Source organism: Polistes fuscatus, unplaced genomic scaffold, assembly GCF_010416935.1.
Source record: "Polistes fuscatus isolate 324 unplaced genomic scaffold, CU_Pfus_HIC Scaffold19, whole genome shotgun sequence".
Lineage (NCBI taxonomy): Eukaryota > Metazoa > Arthropoda > Insecta > Hymenoptera > Vespidae > Polistes > Polistes fuscatus.
The window spans coordinates 3436163-3462623 of record NW_025113095.1 but is presented as its reverse complement, the minus strand read 5'-3'; the positions used below and the strand labels follow the sequence as shown (position 1 = coordinate 3462623).

General features: G+C 29.0%; 5 protein-coding genes across 6 annotated transcripts; 4 read left to right on the top strand and 1 right to left on the bottom strand.

Moving 5' to 3' along the window:
- Positions 1 to 14915: 14915 nt before the first annotated feature.
- LOC122515746 (60S ribosomal protein L18a) lies at positions 14916 to 16055 on the top strand. The gene is made up of 3 exons (XM_043633165.1): positions 14916 to 15025; positions 15410 to 15589; positions 15663 to 16055. Exons 1-3 carry the CDS (start codon positions 15008 to 15010, stop codon positions 15996 to 15998), a joined length of 534 nt encoding a protein of 177 aa, XP_043489100.1. The 5' UTR covers positions 14916 to 15007; the 3' UTR covers positions 15999 to 16055.
- A 640-nt stretch (positions 16056 to 16695) lies between these two features.
- LOC122515748 (60S ribosomal protein L18a) lies at positions 16696 to 17837 on the top strand. The gene is made up of 3 exons (XM_043633166.1): positions 16696 to 16806; positions 17192 to 17371; positions 17445 to 17837. The coding sequence occupies exons 1-3, from the start codon at positions 16789 to 16791 to the stop codon at positions 17778 to 17780; spliced, it is 534 nt and encodes a 177-aa protein (XP_043489101.1). The 5' UTR covers positions 16696 to 16788; the 3' UTR covers positions 17781 to 17837.
- A 641-nt stretch (positions 17838 to 18478) lies between these two features.
- Positions 18479 to 19629, top strand: LOC122515749 (60S ribosomal protein L18a). Its single transcript, XM_043633167.1, has 3 exons — positions 18479 to 18588; positions 18973 to 19152; positions 19226 to 19629. Exons 1-3 carry the CDS (start codon positions 18571 to 18573, stop codon positions 19559 to 19561), a joined length of 534 nt encoding a protein of 177 aa, XP_043489102.1. The 5' UTR covers positions 18479 to 18570; the 3' UTR covers positions 19562 to 19629.
- Positions 19630 to 19769: 140 nt separating this feature from the next.
- Positions 19770 to 22441, top strand: LOC122515745 (F-box only protein 44-like). Of its 2 annotated transcripts, none has more exons than XM_043633164.1 (4): positions 19770 to 19849; positions 20502 to 21067; positions 21149 to 21292; positions 21385 to 22441. In XM_043633164.1, the coding sequence occupies exons 2-4, from the start codon at positions 20513 to 20515 to the stop codon at positions 21616 to 21618; spliced, it is 933 nt and encodes a 310-aa protein (XP_043489099.1). In that variant the 5' UTR covers positions 19770 to 19849; positions 20502 to 20512; the 3' UTR covers positions 21619 to 22441. The 2 variants fall into 2 exon arrangements, with proteins under 2 accessions (XP_043489099.1, XP_043489098.1); XM_043633163.1 differs by lacking the exon at positions 19770 to 19849 and adding an exon at positions 19946 to 20182.
- On the bottom strand, positions 22379 to 26249 carry LOC122515742 (protein inturned). The gene is made up of 11 exons (XM_043633158.1): positions 25972 to 26249; positions 25573 to 25876; positions 25168 to 25440; positions 24996 to 25067; positions 24669 to 24919; positions 24513 to 24602; positions 24095 to 24437; positions 23676 to 24013; positions 23272 to 23600; positions 23032 to 23198; positions 22379 to 22948 (listed from the first exon to the last, which is right to left on the bottom strand). The coding sequence occupies exons 1-11, from the start codon at positions 26115 to 26117 to the stop codon at positions 22481 to 22483; spliced, it is 2781 nt and encodes a 926-aa protein (XP_043489093.1). The 5' UTR covers positions 26118 to 26249; the 3' UTR covers positions 22379 to 22480.
- Positions 26250 to 26461: the final 212 nt, after the last annotated feature.

Below are 26461 nucleotides of genomic sequence, written 5' to 3'. Positions count from 1 at the left end.
TATCTTTTTTGCAAATTAACTTTATTTCGTTATGATTCTAATATGGAATTATGAAAAAATTAATTTATATTTAATGTTAATTATATTCAAGCTCGTATAACCATGGATGAACTTAGAGTTCATTGCATAATATTACACGAGCACAATTAATCAAACGTCCAAGCAGATAATTTCCCTCGATGACCTAATAACACGTCGCACTTTTAATATCAAATAACAAAATTCAATTGAAATTTAATAATGCAACAAATATAATGCATTTTCTTGCAATATTTTCATTTCATTCATTTGTTATATTGAACTATATCAAATATTTTTCATTATAAGAGAAAATCGCTATTGTGCGAAGTGCTAATCTCATAATACTTAAAACTAAGTATCAAATTCACATCAAAGGCTTTGCCAATTTGATTCGACTCTATCTCGTTCGAGATAGAATCGAAAAAGAAATGAATCTTCCAAATGGTTGCAAATGCCTCTATAAATTATGATACATACTCAAGATTACAGAAGAGTCACAAAATAAATTTACAAAACAAGCATAAAGAATGAGATGATAAAATTTTGCAACAATTCTGTATAAACCAGGAGGCGGAATTTCCACTCCGGAGTGAAAGTAACCTAGTGCCTTTCCTGGGTCCTACCTACTTAAAATTAAAGTTTCACATTCGCTCAAAGAAGTATGCTACCTGTCTGCCAATTACCCGTATTTAAAAAGAGCAAATACACATACGTACCCACCCACTCACTCCACGATTCTCTCACATACCACCAGGGTGCAAAAGCCTAAACTAGAGAGCATGCCCCGGGGCACCTCCGACACCCTAGTTCAACCACGTTTTCTAAACTTATATGCTAAAGGGTATACGTACTGATTGCTGTAATCGTCTGCCAAGGCTAGTGATTATTGCATAAAAAACTACAGCAAAAATACAAGTATACACTAGTATATATGCATACTAGTAATATACGAGTATATCAAAGTTTCCACAAATAAATGCGGTAACTCTACTATGCAAAACGATTGTTAAAAAAAAAAAGTTCGTATCGTACACGTGACTCTACAAGTTATTTTTATTCAATAACTAAAAAAAATAAGCGCGGTATTACGTGTCGCGAAACGATGTACAATGCACACACCTAAACGCACACACAGGTGCAACGTACACCGTGCAATCACTAGCACAATGACAGCCGCCAATAGGGGAAAAACTTAAAACTAAACCTATACTAACCGTTTCTCACCCATACGAGTAGCACCTGGGCACACGCATAGATGAGAACGCAGAAAGTATAGGGGGGAGAAACGGGAGATTAGTACATTAGAAGCTGAAAATCCTGATCTAAAAAATATGATTAAAACACATAAATACATAACACATAAATATACATTTTTATAAAAATTCATCTAAGCGGCTAAGGACTCTACAATTTATTTGATAAATATTAACTTTTAATATCTTTTAATATATTTTAATATATTTTAATAATTTAAAACCTCGGACGACTCCTTTCATTAAGTTGGCTGTTCTAATAAAAGAACTGGGCTTTGAGCCACCACTTAACTGCTAGAATCTATCCGTCGCGAATGAGTTTGTCTTCTTGCTCATTTATTTATAATATCGAAGTATCGATATATCAAAATTAATCGCGATTAGATAAACTAAGTACGAAGCAATGCATGTAAGACATTTATTACATGCTTTTCTGGACAAAACGAGTAAATAAATGCTCGATTTCACCACTACTAACCACGAACAAAACACGTAATAAAAAGAAAGTGCATTATTAATTGCATTATTAATTAAATGAATTTAACCGGTGAGACAAGAAAACCTATCCTGAACTAATATAAATATACAATACAATATACAATAATATACAATTTTCATGAGTAACTCCTAGAAAGGAATTACTCATGTGCTCGTCACTAATTTATTGGAATAATTACAACCAGTAACTCGTGCCGATTAGGACCTTTCATCCTCGACATGATTGAGCACCGGAGGGACTTTAAATTTTAACTCACGGCATAAGAAGTTCTACGATGGCTCCAAAACACTCCTACTTCGCAGCAAGTATTTAGAATGCGAGTATCGAAGATCCATCGAAGATCCATCGAAGATCCATCGAAGATCCATCGAAGATCCATCGAAGATCCATCGAAGATCCATCGAAGATCCATCGAAGATCCATCGAAGATCCATCGAAGATCCATCGAAGAATTCATTCCACATCTTTGATAAGGTAGAAAGTCCGTCGTCATATCTGTAAAATAAAATAGAACAAAACGATAAGTTATCTGCAATATAATAAAATCATATAAAATAAAATCGAATAAAATGTAAATAAAAATAGATACTTACAATGCATTCCAATGGGATGAAATTCAATTGCACCATGGCGATGCACCTCGCGTGAATCTAAAAACGCGGTATAAACGAAAATAAGAAACTATAGATGAGTTTCTTATCGCGAAACCGAAATTTTATTATACGACGAACAACACTGATTCTAATTCGCGTTTGATTTTAATTTGTTTTACGCCCGATCACTGATTCTACACAACTAATTCAAAGACTGCTTTGCACACAGTCAATGCAAGTAGAAAAATCTTCATTGATGCACTGATTCTAATACGCGAACAGTCTGTGCGACTGTTTAAAGATAAAAATACAACTTTACTCGAACAAACTCTAATGCAATTACTGCATTGGTCGCAGTTAATTTAATATATAAATTTCAAAAATAGTTCGCGAACGCGACGGAATTGAAATTAACGAACGAACGTGCTTCTAATCCGTGATTTTAATTATATTTAACGATACAACACTCCCGTATATTGCTTCGCGCACGATAGCAATGCACGAACACTTGCAACACTTCACAAACACAATTCACAAACACTTCCAACACTGATATATTCCCATGATGATCTGAAACAGAAATAAAAACAAAATTATAAATATCATTGTTGTAAGTAAAAAAATTATTATAATTATTGAGAAAGTGTTTAAAATAAAAATTGACTTACGTTTATTCTTCATTGATGAATGCACGATGGGTATCCTACCCTTAGGATGACGATGAGCACACGTTTAAACCGAATAAAAGAAACTTGCGGAGTTTCTTAACCGAGCAAACGAAACTTTAACATGCGACGATCAACACTGACTTTACTTTCCGATTCTTTTGTATTTTATTTTTACGATGCAACACACGAGTACCTCATTGCCTACGCGCTCGATTGCAATGATGTTCTGAAACAGAAAAAGAAAAAGAACAATTAATATCATCGTTATAATAAAAAACCATTAAAGTTATCATAGAAACGTTTAATAGGAAAATATACTTACTTTTAGTCTTCATTGATGACTGCAGGATGGGTATCCTACCCTTAGGATGACGATGAATAAAATAAAATTAAATAAAACTCTGAAAAGCTGAAACATACTAAAAAGATTATAGAACAATATATCCTGTGAATCATTCCTGAAGGCATTGCACACTTTTAAAGATATTTTATCATAAAGAATCAATATAAATTCAAGCAATATTAATTGCCTTTATCTCACTACTTGTATAAAATTACATATAAAGTATTTAATATCAGTAAAAATTGTTAATAAAAATCGATAACGTTATATATATATAATAGTTTAATACGTCACGTTCGTTAGATCTTAGCTCGTTGAAGGACTGATCAGGAATGAACACGTAATCGCGTCCTTTATGTCGAACGTTCGGCTGTCTTCGTTTTGTTTTCGGCTGTCTTCGTTTCTTCTGTTCTCACTTCGAGAAATTCCTGGAATATACGTACACATTCGTTATTGCCCGTAGATAGAATATTTTATTTTCTCTCTCTCTCTCTCACTTTCGTTCTCACTCTTTGTATACATTTCTGTATGGTTTAAAAAAAAGAATAACGCTTACCTCGATGAATATGAAGATAAAAAAGAGTAAACACAATTGTTAGACTGAGTATATGTATTCCTGCTGGACTCTCCTAATGCTCGGTACCTAAAAAAGGAAAAAAAAAGATTACATTAGTATAACATAAAGAAAATCAAATATATGAGTGTATGTGTACGAGCTACCTATACTTATGCATAAATGCCTGTATGTATGTGTATGTGACAGGAATCGAATTTAATACGAAATACGATCTTTGAATACATAATTATAAAAAATAATTAATTAGAGCATCATTAGAGATGGTAGTAAGAATCGATACCATGAAAAAAGCTGGAAATTAGAAGAAATATTGTTAAGTAACATTGTTGAGATTTGGCGGCACGTCGAGATATATCGATGTTACATTCTCACAGATATCTATCGAACTTTTCAATATTTCGTTTTGAAAACACTCACGTATAAAAATCTTGCTTATATCTATCGTTTGATATATAATAAAAAAGTGTACAATACTTTTCCATTACCTGAGTTAAACGGATAACGCAGAACGTTGGAACATATACAGCTGACAGAAAATGGCGTTTCCTCTACCTTTCCCCTGCGTTTCCCCTTGCGTTGCCACTGCGTTGCCTCTGCTGCGCATCTGCTGCGCGCGGTAGTATGCGCGGTAGTCCACTTTCAAAAAAAGTAGCGAAATCCGTTGACCAATGGCTACTTGAGATTTTGCATTTTTTCCATCTATTATAGAAAAATATCGAATAGTTAAAAATAGGATGTAGGAACATAACAATTGTCGAAATATATACTTTATTAATCCAAACAATCAAAATTAATCATTATAAGTCGATATCGATAGTGTTCGAGTCGATAGAAATGATATCGTAAAACAAGATATACATATATATATAATGCGTAGAAAAATGCATAGCAATGTACATGAAATTTTTTTCTACGCAAATATTCTTTATCCTCGACATTATCGTAATCTTTCAATTATATCATTTGGAAGTCATTTGCTAGAAGAATCTATTAGTATATAGAAAGATTATTTACGTTAGAAAATATTTTTTAATTACCTGAGATTAACGGGACGACGAAGTATCCGTGCTATCTCCACGACGGCCAAGAAGAAAAGAGCGCTGATTCGCTAATCATCTTTGGTCTTACACTTTGGACGTTAAGTGACCAATCAGAAATTCCCAATTACCATATAGGCTTTCTTCATGACCACGCTAGTCAAGCTAGATATGATAATTTATTTATTAAATAAATAAAAAATTTATTCTATTTTTCTATTTAAGGTACAAGTATCTTGTTAATATTTAAAAAATAACGAAAAGAATAAAGACAATATGCACTATAAACCTTATCACACCGCACAGAAGAACATACATAATTTATTTATTACATAAATTAAATATCAATTTTATTATCAATTATAATTATCTAATTATTAATCTAATTAATAAATATTCTTATCTAATTTATTTTTCTATTAGGTGTATACGTTCCTTGTTAATATTCAAAAAATAACGAGTAAGATAAAGACAATATACACTTAAAACTTAATCACATTGCAACGTGTTGATATAAACATTCCTTCAATTTTTATGTATTTGTTTAAACTAATGTACATTTGTTTTAACGTCCCTGTACAATGATGACTTTGGATAATAAAATTTTTATCCAAAAAAATATCACATTAAAATTATTTTATATTCAAAGTATGTTAATAAGTATGTAATGTTTAAACCAGTACATATGTGTTTAAACAATCTGAAATATAAAGAGATTGCATTAGAATATTAAAATAATTATTAAATAATCGATAGGAATGCCTATTGTTGTCTAAAAGATCGGAATATACGATTTATGTACCGTCCCCTTCGAAATCCACCGTTGAAAAGAGATGTTGTCCTCTATGAAAGTACTTTTATTAAATGTTGTTTATAAGACCTTCCAAACGATGCGCATGCGTATAAAAGGTGTCATACATCTAATACATAATCTTTAACATTAAAACGTTATGATTTTCGTATTTTTATCTATTTCGTGTAATTATTTTAACGCTCCTGCGCAGTGAGGACTTCGAGGGTAAAATTTAGCTGCAATATAAAAAAAGTGCATTAGTGCATTAAAATAATTGTTAATGTATACATAATGTACACGTATATGGAAATGAAAAAAGAAAATACATTTCTCTAAACAATTATACAACCAATCTATTCAAACAATTAATAAACAATATACTAATGGAAATGTGAATTATTAAGTTTACCATTATGATAGAAGAAAGCTGAGGTGTTTGCTCATTTAAATACCAAAAGAATTGCCAGGATTCATTTTAAAATTTTGTAAAGTCTTCTTTTATGTATGTACTTGATACACAAAACAATAAGAAAGCCTAATAGATGCTGTGCTTTTCCAAATCCTAAAATTCTTGCAAATCTGAAAATCATAAGACTGTATTAGTAAAGTATCAAGTTATCCTTGTTAATATTTAAAAAGTTATGTATAGAATAAAGACATTATACACTAAACACTTTATCATACTGCACAGAAAAACACACACAAAATTCATTTTTTTAATTAATCAAAAATAATTTTATTTTCCTATTAGTTGTACGCGTTCCTTTATAATATTTAAAAAATAAGGAATAAAATAAAGAGGTTATACACTAAAAACCGCACAGAAAAACACAATCATATAGAAAAGAAACAACGATGCAGATATTTTATAAACAATTGACATAAAGCATTATAGCCATCCTTCAAGAATTAAAATAACAAGAATTTTTCCATATCAATACAAAATATGGGAATTTATACTTTCATGGTTGGCATGAGAGATGTCAATTGTTTTGTTTCAATTTATTTTAATTCTTTAAGGATGGCTATAGTGCTTTATGTCATTTGTTTTAAAGATTTCTATAACGTGGTTTCTTATCTATACGATTGTGTTTTTATGTGCAATGTGATGTCAATTGTTTTAAAAATATCTGCATCGTTGTTTCTTTTCTATATTATTGTGTTTTTCTGTGCAATGTGACAAAGTTTTTAGTGTATATTGTCTTTATTCTACACGTTATTTTATAAATATTAACAACGAACGTTTTACAAGTATACAAAAAACTCATAAATTTAATTTCCTTTATATTATACCAATGTTAAATTACTTTATATTTTTTTTAGGTTTCCAAACATTGGTAGAATACAGCATGAATACATATACTCATTGTCAGTCTAATTGTGTTTACTTTTTTATATTGATATCAGTTTTGGTAAGATTATCTCTTTTCTTTTATAACATAAAGAATAATAATATAAAAAGTATGAGAAGGGGAAAGAGAAAGAGAGAGTGACATCTTATACAAATATCATACATATACATATATAGCTCGTTCAGTTTGCTTGATACTTTACTAATACAATCTTATAATTTTCAGATTTGCAAGTATTTGAAGATTTGGAAAAGCACAGCATCTATTAGGCTTTCTTATTGCTTTGTGTATCAAGTATATACATAAAAGAAGAGTTTACAAGATTTTAAAATGAATCCTGGCAATTTTTTTGGTATTTAAATGAGCAAACACCTCAGCTTTCTTCTATCATAATGGTAAACTTTAATAATTCATATTTTCCATTAGTATATCGTTTAATAATTGTATTAATATATTGGTTGGATAATTGTTTAGAGAAACGTTCTTTTCTTTTTCATTTACATATACGTTAATAAAAGTGAGAAAAAGAAATTCAATTCTTACATGTTACTCTATTAGTAAGTATTCATTCAATATTTGTAATTGTATAACTATAATTTATATATAATAATAATATCTTTATAGTATAGTTTTATTTAAACAATTGCATAAAAATTGCATAAACACTAACATAGATTAATTAACAATTATTATAATGCACTAAAGCACTATCTTTATGTTACAGCTGAATTTTACTCTCGAAGTCCTCACTGCGCAGGAGCATTAAAATAATTACATGAAGTAGATAAAAATACGAAAATCATAACGTTATAATCTTAAATTTATCGATTATATCGATTATTCACATTATACACATGCGCATCGTTTGGAAGGTCTTATAAACAACATTTAATAAAAGTACTTTCATAGAGGACAACGTCTCCTTTCAACGGTGGATTTCGAAGGGGACGGTACATAGATCATATATTCCGATCTTTTAGACAACAATAGACATTCCTATCGATTATTTAACAATTATTTTAATATTCTAATGCAATCTCATTATATTTCAGATTGTTTAAACACATATGTACTGGTTTAAACATTACATACTTATTAACATACTTTGAATATAAAATAATTTTAATGGGATATTTTTCTGAACGAAAATTCTATTAACTGAAGTCTCTTCTGCACAGGAACGTTAAAACAAATGTACATTAGTTTAAACAATTACATAAAAATTGACAGAATGTTTAAATCAGAACGTTGCAATGTGATTAAGTTTTTAGTCTATATTGTCTTTATTTTACTCGTTATTTTTTAAATATTAACAAGGAACGTATACACCTAATAGAAAAATAAATTAGATAACAATAATTATTAATTGGATTAGTAATTAGATAATTGTAATAATTCATAAAATTGATATTTAATTATTGTAATAAATAAATTATGTATGTTTTGCTGTTCTGTGTGATAAGGATTATAGTGCATATTGTCTTTATTCTTTTCGTTATTTTTTAAATATTAACAAGATACGTGTACTTTAAATAGTAAAATAGAATAAATTTTTTATTTATTTAATAAATAAATTATCATATCAAGCTTGACTAGAGTGGTCATGAAGAAAGACGAGTTACGTACGTGTGCGTAAAATACATTTCTATATGGTAATTGGGAATTTCTGATTGGTCATTTTTTTCTTTTGCAATAATTATCAGCCAATCAGGGCTCTTTGCTGATCATTTTTCTTTCTTTTCGCGGCGTCGGTGCTGGAGATCGGATGGATTATACGTCGTCCCGTTAATCTCAGGTAATTAAAAAATATTTTCTAACGTAAATAATTTGCCTATATACTAATCGATTATTCTAATAAATAACTTTCAAATGATATAATCGAAAGATTACGATAATGTCGAGGATAAAGAATATTTGCGTAGAAAAAAATTCCATGTACATTGGTATGCATTTTTCTAGGCAATTATATATATATCTTGTTTTACAGCATATCGACATACAGCAGGATATCGACTTATAATGTTCAATTTTTATTGTTTGGATTAATAAAGTATACATTTCAACAATTGTTATGTTCCTATATCCTATTATTAACTATTCGATATTTTTCTATAATAGATTGAAGGAATGCAAAATCTCAAGTAGCCACTGGTCGCAGCAGATGTCGCGCAGAGCGTGACCACCATTTTGTATACCTGTCATCTCGTTTAACTCAGGTAATGGAAAAGTATTTTACACCTTTCTATTATATATCAAACGATAGCTATAAGCAAGATTTTTATACGTGAGTGTTTTCAAAACGAAATATTGAAAAGTTCGATAGATATCTGTGAGAATGTAACATCGATATATCTCGATGTGCCGCCAAATCTCAACAATGTTACTTAACAATATTTCTTCTAATTTCCAGCTTTTTTCATGGTATCGATTCTTACTACATCTCTAATGATGCTCTAATAATTATTTTTCATAATTATGTATTCAAAGATCGTATTTCGTATTAAATTCGATTCCTGTAACATACACACACATACAGGCATATATACATAAGTATAGGTAGCTCGTACACATACACTCATATATTTGATTTTCTTTATGTTATACTAATGTAATCTTTTTTTTTCCTTTTTTAGGTACCGAGCATTAGGAGAGTCCAGCAGGAATACATATACTCAGTCTAACAATTGTGTTTACTCTTTTTTATCTTCATATTCATCGAGGTAAGCGTTATTCTTTTTTTTAAACCATACAGAAATGTATACAAAGAGTGAGAACGAAAGTGAGAGAGAGAGAGAGAGAGAAGAGAGAGAAAATAAGAAAAAAAATATTCTATCTACGGGCAATAACGAATGTGTACGTATATTCCAGGAATTTCTCGAAGTGAGAACAGAAGAAACGAAGACAGCCGAAAACAAAACGAAGACAGCCGAACGTTCGACATGAAGGACGCGATTACGTGTTCATTCCTGATCAGTCCTTCAACGAGCTAAATCTAACGAACGTGACGTATTAAATATATATATATATAACGTTATCGATTTTTATTAACAATTTTTACTGATATTAAATACTTTATATGTAATTTTATACAAGTAGTGAGATAAAGGCAATTAATATTGCTTGAATTTATATTGATTCTTTATGATAAAATATCTTTAAAAGTGTGCAATGCCTTCAGGAATGATTCACAGGATATATTGTTCTATAATCTTTTTAGTATGTTTCAGCTTTTCAGAGTTTTATTTAATTTTATTTTATTCATCGTCATCCTAAGGGTAGGATACCCATCCTGCAGTCATCAATGAAGACTAAAAGTAAGTATATTTTCCTATTAAACGTTTCTATGATAACTTTAATGGTTTTTTATTATAACGATGATATTAATTGTTCTTTTTCTTTTTCTGTTTCAGAACATCATTGCAATCGAGCGCGTAGGCAATGAGGTACTCGTGTGTTGCATCGTAAAAATAAAATACAAAAGAATCGGAAAGTAAAGTCAGTGTTGATCGTCGCATGTTAAAGTTTCGTTTGCTCGGTTAAGAAACTCCGTAAGTTTCTTTTATTCGGTTTAAACGTGTGCTCATCGTCATCCTAAGGGTAGGATACCCATCGTGCATTCATCACTGAAGAATAAACGTAAGTCAATTTTTATTTTAAACACTTTCTCAATAATTATAATAATTTTTTTATTACAACAATGATATTTATAATTTTGTTTTTATTTCTGTTTCAGATCATCATGGGAATATATCAGTGTTGGAAGTGTTTGTGAATTGTGTTTGTGAAGTGTTGCAAGTGTTCGTGCATTGCTATCGTGCGCGAAGCAATATACGGGAGTGTTGTATCGTAAATATAATTAAAATCACGGATTAGAAGCACGTTCGTTCGTTAATTTCAATTCCGTCGCGTTCGCGAACTATTTTTGAAATTTATATATTAAATTAACTGCGACCAATGCAGTAATTGCATTAGAGTTTGTTCGAGTAAAGTTGTATTTTTATCTTTAAACAGTCGCACAGACTGTTCGCGTATTAGAATCAGTGCATCAATGAAGATTTTTCTACTTGCATTGACTGTGTGCAAAGCAGTCTTTGAATTAGTTGTGTAGAATCAGTGATCGGGCGTAAAACAAATTAAAATCAAACGCGAATTAGAATCAGTGTTGTTCGTCGTATAATAAAATTTCGGTTTCGCGATAAGAAACTCATCTATAGTTTCTTATTTTCGTTTATACCGCGTTTTTAGATTCACGCGAGGTGCATCGCCATGGTGCAATTGAATTTCATCCCATTGGAATGCATTGTAAGTATCTATTTTTATTTACATTTTATTCGATTTTATTTTATATGATTTTAGATTATATTGCAGATAACTTATCGTTTTGTTCTATTTTATTTTACAGATATGACGACGGACTTTCTACCTTATCAAAGATGTGGAATGAATTCTTGGATGGATCTTCGATGGATCTTCGATGGATCTTCGATGGATCTTCGATGGATCTTCGGTGGATCTTCGTTGGATCTACGATGGATCTTCGATGGATCTTCGATGGATCTTCGATGGATCTTCGATACTCGCATTCTACAATACTTGCTGTGAAGTAGGAGTGTTTTGGAGCCATCGTAGAACTTCTTATGCCGTGAGTTAAAATTTAAAGTCCCTCCGGTGCTCAATCATGTCGAGGATGAAAGGTCCTAATCGGCACGAGTTACTGGTTGTAATTATTCCAATAAATTAGTGACGAGCACATGAGTAATTCCTTTCTAGGAGTTACTCATGAAAATTGTATATTATATTGTATATTGTATTGTATATTTTATATTAGTTCAGGATAGGTTTTCTTGTCTCACCGGTTAAATTCATTTAATTAATAATGCAATTAATAAATGCACTTTCTTTTTTATTACGTGTTTTGTTCGTGATTAGTAGTGGCGAAATCGAGCATTTATTTACTCGTTTTTGTCCAGAAAAGCATGTAATAAATGTCTTACATGCATTGCTTCGTACTTAGTTTATCTAATCGCGATTAATTTTAATATATCGATACCTCGATATTATAAATAAATGAGCAAGAAGACAAACCCATTCGCGACGGATAGATTCTAGCAGTTAAGTGGTGGCTCAAAGCCCAGTTCTTTTATTAGAACAGCCAACTTAATGAAAGGAGTCGTCCGAGGTTTTAAATTTATTAAAATATATTAAAATATATATATTAAAAGATATTAAAAGTTAATATTTATCAAATAAATTGTAGAGTCCTTAGCCGCTTAGATGAATTTTTATAAAAATGTATTTATGTGTTATGTATTTATGTGTATTTAATCATATTTTTTAGATCAGGATTTTCAGCTTCTAATGTACTAATCTCCCGTTTCTCCCCCCTGTACTTTCTGCGTTCTCATCTATACGTGTGCCCAGGTGCTACTCGTATGGGTGAGAAACGGTTAGTATAGGTTTAGTTTTAAGTTTTTCTCCCTATTGGCGGCTGTCATTGTGCTAGTGATTGCACGGTGTACGTTGCACCTGTGTGTGCGTTTTAGGTGTGTGCATTGTACATCGTTTCGCGATAATTTTTAATTAATACATCATTTAATACTGAGAACACTACTACATATCACGTGTGATATGACAAATACGAGTGTTTCTATATTTTTATATTTATATTAAATTTTTCTACTTTTTTTTGTAATAAAATCGTTTTGAATAGTAGAGTTACCGCATTTATTTGTGGAAACTATGATATACTCGTATATAACTAGTATGCAATATATACTAGTGTATACTTGTATTTTTGCATTAGTCATTTTTGCAATAATCATTAGCCTTGACAGACGATTACAGCATTGGTACGTACTCCCATAAGTTTAGAAAACACGCGTTTGAACTAGGGTGTCGGAGGTGCCCCGGGGCATGCTCTCTAGTTTAGGCTTTTGCACCCTGGTGGTATGTGAGAGAATCTTGGAGTGAGTGGGTGGGTATGTACGTATGTTTGATCTTTTTAGATATTGCCAATATACAGGCAGGTAGCATACTTAGGTGTGAATGTTTATTTAATTTGTAAGTAGGTAGAGACCGGAGAAGTCGCGCGATTGTAATTTTCACTCAGGAGTGGAAAATTTCTTCTCCGGATATTATACAAAGTTTCAGCAACCTTTAGATTCATTTATCATTTAAATATTTCTTGTATTTTTTCCATATATTGCTGATACTCTGTACCGCGAGATATAAATCAGTATCGAACGATTCAAACGTCTTTGCGTTTTCTTAAAAATTAATTTTTTAAGAAAAAGTGAAGATAGCTGAATACGTTGGATACTTACTTAATATTAAGTATATTAACGCTTTGCTCTTTAGTAATTTCTACTGAGTACTTCATTTGTTATATATGTATAGTAAATACAAAGTAGAGTAAAAATAAAAGATAAAAATGGTCGAGTAAAAAAGTAAGACCATAAGATGTATGACAAAGTTTCTGCTTTTGTTTGATATTATTTAATTTTTTAAATGCAAAGTGTTAATAATAGGTTCATCGATTAGATCAAATATCTGTTGAGGCATTCGAATAAATGTAACTGTACGATTTGTATTGTAAAATTCGCTTAGAAAAAGCCTCACAGCAGAGTTTAGGGCATGAAGAAAGAAGAGGCATTATGCCGAAGAGGCCCCCACTTAAATGTGGCTGAAGAGGGCAACTACATAGACTATTGAGTTATTTTCAAAGGTTCAACACCAAGTTCGAACTTTTCGAGAATAGCTCTTTAGTTATATTTTATATTTTATTATATTATTTTCTTTGCTCGTCATTAATTTTTAGTTGTAATTGGAGATGATGGACCATTCCATCTCCTTGGGACACCAAATGTGTGTCTGTATCGTCTAAAAGATGCATATGTGTTTAGTTAGAGTCAGAAATATTACAATTTTCGTATTATTAAATTTTAAAACTTAAATAACGTTCGGTAAATATTACAGTAATTTCTCTTTTCTTGTTTCGTTTTTAAGATTTTTCACTATGATCGTATTTTTTTAAATTTGCAATTTTTCTTTTCTATAGAATACAGTTTTAAAGTAGTTCATAATAATTAATAGATATTATTTTTGTTAGTAACTTAGTATTTTTACTTTTCCTATTTCTTTATATATTTTTATTTATTTTATGTAAATGTAAAATCACGCGTTTAAATTCTATTTTATTGCAACGGTAAATAATGATTTGATAAAAATTAATAGAGAATTCAATTGAAAAGTGCATCTGAGAATTGGACGATTTATATGTCAGGCTATTTTATCACTTGATTGTATATTAATATAGTTTTCTTTTTGTTACAGGTGATCATCATTGGATTTATCTTCTACTTGTTTTAATTTTTTTCTACTAGAGCTCCTATAATATTAATATATAAATGCATTTCTGAAGGCACACACATTTATTGACATAATACATGTTTGTACACTTAAAATTAATTATAATTATTTAAAATTCTATTACAATATAACTATACTATATATGCTATCAAAGAATATATCATATACTATCATATACTATCAAAGAATACTATATTCTGGTGGAATTTTGAGCTTCTAGGTATTTCTGCATTCTTTGTAAAAAGCATGGAACGCAGTCATTAAGTATAAATACATAGAAATGCATATATTATGTGAAATATATTTCTAATAAATAATTTTTATTTTAAATAATAGAAAAATACTACAATTCTCTTATTAAATATGATAATAAAAATAATGAACATTTATAAATGATTTATAATAATATATGACATTTGTAAATCAAATATTTCGATTTCCGGTTAGCATACGTATGGCCATCTCTTTTTCCGATTAATCCCAGTTGTTAAACTTGTGCCACAATGAAGGCAAAAGGAGAAGTAAGTAAATTATTTAATTGTACTGTGAAATATACACATACTTATGTATCAAATGAGAGAGAATTATTATTTTATCTTTTTATTCTAATGATAAATTTTATACAAGATATTTACGTATTTATTTAAGGAATCATTAATAAGATAACCTAACTTATGAAAACGTATGTGCTAGTTCACACATGTTTGTACAATATATTTCTACCAAATAATTATTTTTAATCAATCTAAATAAGATTATTATATTTAACAGATATATCAATAGTATCTTCTCTCTCATTTTTTTAAATTTTAATTTGTATTACATCTCAGCAATTTAAATTCAAATAAAAAATTTATGCTCTATCATAAAAATTAAAATAATATTCTTATTTGTTTCTTTTTAAGCTGAAGGAATATGAGGTCATTGGGCGTAAGCTCCCAACAGAAAAGGAGAAAACTCCTCCTTTATATAAAATGAGAATATTTGCACCGGATGCAATAGTTGCCAAATCGAGATTTTGGTACTTCCTGCGTCAGTTGAAAAAATTTAAGAAATCAACCGGAGAGATCGTATCACTTAAACAGGTACATATTAAAGTTAAATGATTAATGATTTATATGAAATATAAATTCATATTTTTAATGGTTGTAACTTTAGATTCCAGAGAAAACTCCGATAAAAATAAAGAACTTTGGAATTTGGTTGCGATATGATTCTCGATCTGGAACGCACAATATGTACAGAGAATATAGAGATTTATCTGTTAGCGGAGCAGTAACTCAATGTTACAGAGATATGGGAGCCCGTCATCGTGCACGAGCTCATTCGATACAAATAATTAAAGTCGAAGTGGTAAAAGCTGCAAATTGTCGGAGGCCACAAGTTAAACAATTCCACGATTCAAAGATTAAGTTCCCATTACCTAAAAGAATACATCATAAAAATCGTATGCCTCTCTTTAGTGTTCGTAAACCACGCACTTATTTCCTTTAAGTGTATTTACTTACAGCATTTTGTAAATAATGCTATAAATATAAAATTCTAAACTAATTATACTGTGTATTAATATAATGTAATATAATATAATTTAATATAATACATTACATATATAAATCATTTATATGGCAGCATTAAATTCTATAATGCAGATTAATCATGAAAACTCTATGTTTTACTTGAAATGATTAACAGTTTTTAAAATTCATAAAAAAGATTTTATTATATACACCAAAACTAGTAGTTATTATAAATAACGAGTTTATTTATAAATTAACAAGAAACGAGTAATTAAATATTGAAATTGAAATTTAAAGCATGGTACTATGCAACAAAAATTTTGTTTCTCCTTGTATCATTATCATAGTGATTATTGAATACTGTCATTTATAATCGATTTCAATACACGAAAATCAATGATTTACACTTGAGAAATAAAATGAGACTTATTTTGAAACCAGCAAAAGGAAAAATGAACTTGTATTAAAATTTTCATGAGTAAATAGAAAAATATTCATAGGAAACTACTTTACCATCATTTAGTAAGTAAAAACATAGAAAGCAATCGTTTAATATGAGTATATAAAAATACATATATTATATGAAATATATTTCTAATAAATAATTTCTATTTTAAAGGATAGAAAAATACTACAATTCTCTAATTAATTACGATAATAAAAATAATAAACATTTATTTAAATAAATCAAATATTTTGATTTCCGGTTAGCATACGTATGGCCATCCCTTTTTCCGATTAATCCCAGTTGTTAAACTTGTGCCACAATGAAGGCAAAAGGAGAAGTAAGTAAATTATTTAATTGTACTGTGAAATATACACATACTTATGTATCAAATGAGAGAGAATTATTATTTTATCTTTTTATTCTAATGGTAAATTTTATACAAGATATTGACGTATTTATTTAAAGAATCATTAATAAGATAACCTTACTTATGAAAACGTATGTGCTAGTCCACACATGTTTGTACAATATATTTCTACCAAATAATTATTTTTAATCAATCTAAATAAGATTATTATATTTAACAGATATATCAATTGTATCTTCCCTCTCATTTTTTTAAAATTTTAATTTATATTACATCTCAGCAATTTAAATTCAAATAAAAAATTTATGCCCTATCATAAAAATTAAAATAATATTCTTATTTGTTTCTTTTTAAGCTGAAGGAATATGAGGTCATTGGGCGTAAGCTCCCAACAGAAAAGGAGAAAACTCCTCCTTTATATAAAATGAGAATATTTGCACCGGATGCAATAGTTGCCAAATCGAGATTTTGGTACTTCCTGCGTCAGTTGAAAAAATTTAAGAAGTCAACCGGAGAGATCGTATCACTTAAACAGGTACATATTAAAGTTAAATGATTAATGATTTATATGAAATATAAATTCATATTTTTAATGGTTGTAACTTTAGATTCCAGAAAAAACTCCGATAAAAATAAAGAACTTTGGAATTTGGTTGCGATATGATTCTCGTTCTGGAACGCACAATATGTACAGAGAATATAGAGATTTATCTGTTAGCGGAGCTGTAACTCAATGTTACAGAGATATGGGAGCCCGTCATCGTGCACGAGCTCATTCGATACAAATAATTAAAGTCGAAGTGGTAAAAGCTGCAAATTGTCGGAGGCCACAAGTTAAACAATTCCACGATTCAAAAATTAAGTTCCCATTACCTAAAAGAATACATCATAAAAATCGTATGCCTCTCTTTAGTGTTCGTAAACCACGCACTTATTTCCTTTAAGTGTATTTACTTACAGCATTTTGTAAATAATGCTATAAATATAAAATTCTAAACTAATTATACTGTGTATTAATATAATGTAATATAATATAATTTAATATAATGCATTACATATATAAATCATTTATATGGCAGCATTAAATTCTATAATGCAGATTATTCATGAAAACTCTATGTTTTACTTGAAATGATTAACAGTTTTTAAAATTCATAAAAAAGATTTAATTATATACACCAAAACTAGTAGTTATTATAAATAACGAGTTTATTTATAAATTAACAAGAAACGAGTAATTAAATATTGAAATTGAAATTTAAAGCATGGTACTATGCAACAAAAATTTAGTTTCTCCTTGTATCATTATCATAGTGATTATTGAATACTGTCATTTATAATCGATTTCAATACACGAAAATCAATGATTTACACTTGAGAAATAAAATGAGACTTATTTTGAAACCAGCAAAAGGAAAAATGAACTTGTATTAAAATTTTCATGAGTAAATAGAAAAATATTCATAGGAAACTACTTTACCATCATTTAGTAAGTAAAAACATAGAAACCAATCGTTTAATGTGAGTTTATAAAAACACATATATTATATGAAATATATTTCTAATAAATAATTTCTATTTTAAAGGATAGAAAAATACTACAGTTCTCTTATTAAATATGATAATAAAAATAATAAACATTTATTTAAGTAAATCAAATATTTTGATTTCCGGTAGCCATATTTATGACGATCTCTCTTTCCGACTAACACTCGTTCTTAAACTTATGCCAAAATGAAGGCGAAAGGAGAAGTAAGTAAATTATTTAATTCTACTATGAAATATACACATACTTATGTATCAAATGAGAGAGAATTATTATTTTATCTTTTTATTTTAATGATAAATTTTATACAAGATATTTACGTATTTATTTAAGGAATCATTAATAAGATAACCTAACTTATGAAAACGTATGTGCTAGTTCACACATGTTTGTACAATATATTTCTACCAAATAATTATTTTTAATCAATCTAAATAAGATTATTATATTTAACAGATATATCAATAGTATCTTCTCTCTCATTTTTTTAAATTTTAATTTGTATTACATCTCAGAAATTTAAATTCAAATAAAAAATTTATGCTCTATCATATAAATTAAAATAATATTCTTATTTGTTTCTTTTTAAGCTGAAGGAATATGAAGTCATTGGCCGTAAGCTCCCAACAGAAAAGGAGAAAACTCCTCCTTTATATAAAATGAGAATATTTGCACCGGATGCAATAGTTGCCAAATCGAGATTTTGGTACTTCTTGCGTCAGTTGAAAAAATTTAAGAAATCAACCGGAGAGATCGTATCACTTAAACAGGTACATATTAAAGTTAAATGATTAATGATTTATATGAAATATAAATTCATATTTTTAATGGTTGTAACTTTAGATTCCAGAAAAAACTCCAATAAAAATAAAGAACTTTGGAATTTGGTTGCGATATGATTCTCGTTCTGGAACGCACAATATGTACAGAGAATATAGAGATTTATCTGTTAGCGGAGCTGTAACTCAATGTTACAGAGATATGGGAGCCCGTCATCGTGCACGAGCTCATTCGATACAAATAATTAAAGTCGAAGTGGTAAAAGCTGCAAATTGTCGGAGGCCACAAGTTAAACAATTCCACGATTCAAAGATTAAGTTCCCATTACCTAAAAGAATACATCATAAAAATCGTATGCCTCTCTTTAGTGTTCGTAAACCACGCACTTATTTCCTTTAAGTGTATTTACTTACAGTATTTTGTATATTGTCACTCTGAATACAAAATTCTTAACATTTTAAACTTAACATTATTGTACTTCCGTAATTATTATCCTTGTACTTTTAATTAATTAAATGTAAAAAAAACTCTTCTCTGCAATCATTGGAGAAAAAAACTGAACATAACCTAAGAATTCGTAGAAACTTGATATAATCAAAAAAGTAATGTAGTCAAATATATCGCATGATTCATTTAGTAAACATTCGTTAAAATATGGTAAAGACGCGCATATGATTGGTTAAAGAGGTTAGTGCATGCATAGTTTTTCTTTATTCTTTTTCCGATGTATATGCATATACATGTGTGTGTATGTTGATATATAAAAAATTTATAGAAATAAATGATTAAATTTATAGAATATGTAATAATATAAAAAGTACATATTTATCTATGATAAACAAATTTCATTATATCAAGGATAGTCTTTGGTCACTGATATTACATCATGACTGTGCCATTCACTTCAACAGTCGTTAGTAATACTCGGTAACGGCTAGAAGGACGTTGCATTGTGCGCAGGTTATGCCATATTGGTCAATTTTATCATGTAATTTGTATTGTCCAAATTTATACATAAAGGTTTGTTAAATAAGCGTAGTAATAATAATAAATCCAAAAAGAATTTTAAATTTCACTAAACAATTTAATCAACAAGTTTACGTAAATAAAAAACAAATAATAATAAAATTTATTATTGGTTTATTACGTGTGACAACTACATATACATTTGTATTATTTGTTATTATATTTAATATTTTACTACTAGATGTTTAACTGCATATGTATTTGTTATTTTCAATATAAATTTAATGTAGATACGAATTTCAACAATATTTACTTCAGTGATATTCTACAGATTATCGTGATATTTAAAAGTTAATTGTCAGTTAATTTTTAGATTTAAAAGTAATGGGACAATCTCAGGACAGTAATTCGACTCCTCGTGTGCCATACGACGAGAACGGTGACAATGGATATATTCTTGGTAACAAATACATTCCAGAGGAATTGTTAGCCGAATTTCTTTGTCATGTTGACAACACGACACTTTTAAATTGTCAACTGGTTTGTCAACGTTGGAAAAGTTTAATACTCAATTATGTTTGGCGTAAGAAAGCTGAGATGACATTAACTCGTCCGCATACATTGGATACAGATATGCCTTGGAAAGCTTATTACTTGATAGCTGAAAAGAAACCTTTCGAAAGGAATTTAATAAAAAATCATTCAGGAGAATATGGAGTACAGAAGCATTGGAAAATCTTGACAGATGGTGGTGACCATTGGAAAGTTGAAAATCCACCAAAGGGAGTTCCACCTTTACCAAAGAACGATCCTGTTTTTGAAAAAAAAGAACATTGCTTCGTAACGTCTTACAATAATTGTTTCAAAATTCAAACGATAGATTTAGAAGCTGAGGGATTAACATCCTACGTTTTGGATGTCTTGCAACCTACTATAGTGGTAACGAATTTTAAAATTAGAAGATTTTATTTATCCGATACAAGATATTAGTTTAATTAGCAAAAACGTGCTTTTCTTTAGGTAAGCGAATGGTATAGTTGTAGATGGGATTGTCCAGCTCATTACGAATGTACAGTCGAATTAATAGGGAGTGATAACAAAATGATGGATACATTCCAATTCCATGACGATATTGAAGGGGATAAACAAAATCAATGGTTACACGTTAGTCTTTCCTTTTTTCTTCCTCCTTTAATAACCATACAATAATATTCATTAACTATTAATTATCATTCATATACGTTCTTATTAAATAGGTCAGTCACGAATTTAAAGACTACGGGCCTGGTCTTAAAAAAATTAGTTTCTATCATGGAGGAATGGATAAATCATATTGGGCTGGTCATTACGGTAGTAAAATGGCTGGGGCTTGTGTTATTGTTAAAATACCTGAAAATGATGAACATCGATGTGACGACGACGATGACGATGATACGAATACAAATACGGATACAGATTCGGATACAAATAAAACCTCTAATACGGAATAATAAAGGAAAAACTAAATACATAATATTATGTAACTATATATGAAGTATTTTTTTCAATCGATAAGCATTATTATTATGAGCATAGATAAAATATTATTATTCTATCCAATTTCAAATGGAGCTCTCACAGTATATGCATTTCTATCTCTATTCGGCTCTGTATTTTGATTTGTAAGTATTTTTTATTAGAAAACTTGTGTTCTATAGTAAAAAAGAAAAAAAATAACACAAAATTTCATCCCTTTCGCTTGAGTTAAAAGAGAAATAAATTTGTCTAAAATAACTTCTCTCAAATGAAAAGTCGAATTAATTTATTTATTTATTTTGTTAAGAATAAAAATAAAATATATATTATAAGCTGTTACAATATCGCATAAAAAGGTAATAATCATTAAAGCGGCTGAAACAACTTATTAAATTTTATTGGAGCATTTAAAGAATTTATATGTGAATGTAACTTCGGTAAAATAATATATATATATATATATATATATATATATATATATAAAACAAAGTTAACATTATATCGTGCAATTATAATGAGAAGGTGTTGTAAAGTTTACAGTCCTCGTTCGCGCACCTCATTTTTATATAAATAATATTATAAAGATTAAAAAATGTTTTTTAAAATTTTGTATATATGTACAAAGCAAATAGTTTGTATGTATATACAAAGATGCGAATAAAAAGTATCTGTGTTTTGTATATTTTGTATACACTCACATACGTGTCCATTCTGTTATTTAATATTTATTCCACTGCCTTTGTATTACGCGCAATGCAATGTTCATGGAAAACGAATAAAAAAAAAAGAAATATGATAGATTTATTTTTAAACTTACTGTCACATATAAAACTACAATTAATTTAATTTAAATGCTATTTCAACTAAATTCTGTGGCGCGGAATCCTGATAACATACATATAACTCTTTAGGATGTGGAGTCGTATATAATCGTCCTACGACCCAATACGTCGTATTTTCCCATTCGAAAAGAATACCATGTTCTTTAATGGCAATTAAACTTTTGTTTATCACAGTTTTATCCATATCTTGATTCAGCATTGTTTTAAATCGTATCGTGTTGTGTAACAATTTATGTATCATATGCACGCATTTATTAAAATTTGTTAAAATTTTATTGTCTTTGGATGAGGTATCGATCGGATGTGAGGACAATAAAATACCCTCGGTTATATCCAAATGTATGTAATGATATAAATAATTTTTTTCTCCCGCAGTTAATTTGTTTGGCAGTAAATACTCGACTTGATTCAACAAATTATCTCGTATATTGGATATATCGTTGTTCATTACTTGACTTTCGTTCTGAAAGAATATATTCATTTGTTTATATTTATACACGGTTCTCATGGTTTTATTTTGTAGGAAATAAAATAAAATCTATTCACCCTGTAAATATCTATATCTGAATCGCTATCGTCAGAATATTTAGATCCGCCACTAATTTTTTCTCTAGTCGCTCGTCTTCCTAATATCGGCATTGCCTCGTCGCTAACTTCGCTTATCGCACCAGTTCCTTGACTTAACGAATCTTCTGACGTTTGCAAAGAATAAACTGGAAATATAACGATAATTAATTTATTAATTATAAAAGAAACTAACTGCAATATTAATTAAATAATATTTACCCGATCCTAAAACCGTTGGACTTTCTTCTAGGTTGCGCTTTTTTAAAATGGAAGCCAATTCTTGAGTTTTTTTATTAGCAGAAGTATTAAGATTTGGTTTAGATATCACGTTTTGTACGTCAGATGATTTAATAAAGCCTAGCAAATTTTCTGTTATGCTGGACGATTGTTTGGATAATATATTGTCTTCGTAAGGGATTACTTCTGGTCTGGCATTAGATGCGATCCATTTAGCAGCTAACGTTGTTATTCCAATTTTTTGTATATGTTTTAGAGTTTCCTGAGCTTCTTCTACATAAAACACATCTGGTCCTGTAGTATCATCGTACCTAATAAATCAGAAAATAATTTTTATTTTAATCAGAGATTAAAAGCATTAATACATAATATAATTTCGTTTTTACTTTGCAGTACAACCACCAGACTCTAAAAGAACTGCTAACAAATCGTGTTCGTAACCAACGATAAGTAAAAACCATTTCCCATTTGGAACTAATGGTTGATTAGAATTATGTTTATCGATATTTCCTCTATTACAAGATAATGGATAAACTCTTTTCCATATAACAAGAGATTTAACAGGTTCCGTATTAACCAAATTCAGTAAACCATTTTGTCGTAAAAATGCATGAATTTCAATTAAATCTTCGTGAGGTAAATGAGATCCCAGGAGATAATATTTATGGTATATGCAACTACCAAGTATTGTATACAATCTTTGACAATCCATAGGATCTTCATTCTATATGATATACAAAAGAAATTTAATAATAATTATTATTATTAAATAACATATACTTCAAAAAAAGAGAGATATATATACCCAATCTCTATAATCCATAGCTTCCATTTCATTTAATGCAGCATCAATTTGTATTTGAGCATCTCTCGGCAAGTGAACAAAATGTGCTACTGAAAAGCTACTTTTGAATTTATAATTTTCAAGATTCCTTGTACAATATTGCAAGTCTACTTCGCTCTTCGGACTGTTAGTATTATCTTCAGAATTCTTTATATTTAATAATCTCTGCATAATTAGAAAGATAAAATGATCTATGCTATCATGATTTTCTTGATTTGTGAAACATTTCGTTAACGATTGATAGGTGAATTCTAAAGTTTTAACAATATCTGCAGATATCATACAAGCTTCTTCGAGACTACAACTGAAATATTTAATAAGTTTTATAAAGAAGTATTATTTTCTAAATGATAGATAAATGTTTGTTATTTATATTTACCATTTATCTGGCAATGCGATTAACAATAATTCTTCTTTACAAGGTATATATATAATATGCATTTCTTCTCCTGCTAAATGTACGGTTGTACTGAAAAGAAAAGAAAAATAATAATTATTAAAATTATAAATATAAAAATTAGTAACAAAAATTTACCTGATCGGTTGTGCACCAACTATTTCTGGTAACAAATGATTTAACGTTATAAAAGCACCTCTTGCAGAACATAAATTAGAATGTATATTATCAGATCTTGGAAAGGAATATAAAACACCTTGTAATTCTTGACTCGTTTCCGAAAGATCCGTAGTACATAAATAAATAATCCCAAGTGGATAAATTAATAAACTTTCCATTAAATGCGTACTCTCTCCTTTATTAACAATATTTTGCACTAATGTCGATTGCTAAAAATACAAATATTGTACATTAAATTTGTAAATATCATTTATGCAATTTATAAATTATAAAATGCAGTTATACTTTTACTGTATTTATTCCAGGCACTTTTTCGGTAACGTCAATACCTGCTACTCTTTGAAGTTCTAATGTTACCTATATAAATAAATGTATATTATCTTAGGTATAATTTAATTATTATAAGAATATTAACTTTTTTATGTATTGATAATACGAAGAGAATTATTATGCTCACATTAGTTGGAGTAGTTATCTCGGATAATACGTAATCCAAGTTTTGGAATGTAACATTGTTCGAATTAATACTTTTCAACCAATCACCAATTTTAATATTTTTATTTTTTATAGCTTCTCCATCAGGTATAAATCCAGCAACCATGACTCTAACTTTATCAGAAAAAGTACCAGGTGTTATACCAAAATACGCTTCGCACAACGTTGCTCTACGTCCTAATTTATGTCTTTTTTCAGGATCAACCCACAAAGTAACTTCACGGATTTCACCTGCCTACAAAAAATGTATTAATATTTTATTTTTATTATATATATTTTATAATTTTATTCTTATTATACAGGGTGTCTGAAAAAGGGCTTCAAACCTCAGATATCTTATATATTGAAACTTTATTATCATAAGTACCTGAAAATCTCTAAAAGTAACTTCCTTATTTCCATTTCCTTCCTTTTCTTGAGTTCCTCTATTATTACCAATTGGATTAGTATTATTTTTTTTATTTCTTGTACTCCACCTTTTACTATCCTTACGTCTCAACAAACGCATAAGTTTACCAGCTCTGGTACTACGTCTTCTAGTTAATTCCGGTTGTGGACTTTTTCTTGAATCGTCGCAGGATGTATTAGCACTCGATAAAGTCTCTACTGGAGATTCTATGTAAAAAACTTCACCGTTCGGTCCAATTTCTGATTCCCATTCAATAATAGAGCTAAATTTAAAATTACACATTAATCATTAATCATTAATTTTTTAATACATTTTATCAATATATTTTAATCAACATTTTATTTATTTCTTTAGTACCTGTCAGTGTCAGAATAATATGAACCTGTACTTGATCCGCTGTCACTTGCCCACCAATTGTGTTCGTTATCATCTTGTTTAATATTTTCTAAATGACATGTCTGATCGGGCTTCAATAATAATGTTTTACTTTCAGCATCATTCATTTTTATACAAAATATTTATTATACCTATTCTTATACGCATACAATTAATCAATCCATCAAAATAATATCAAAAATATATTTCACATATCGTGTATGTATATATATATATATATATGTATATGTGTGTGTATTTATAAATATTAATTGTAATAATTGTATAATTAAAAGTACATTTACGTTTCAAATAGATTATTATAATTTCCTGTTTAGTTCTACCATGTTACACCTGTTGGTATTCATATGTCTGGAAAGGTTGGGTCAATCTGACTACCTGAATCCAATGGTGTAGGAAAAAAGGGATCAACGCTATGGCTTTTTTTTTAATCATGTAACATATCGTACGA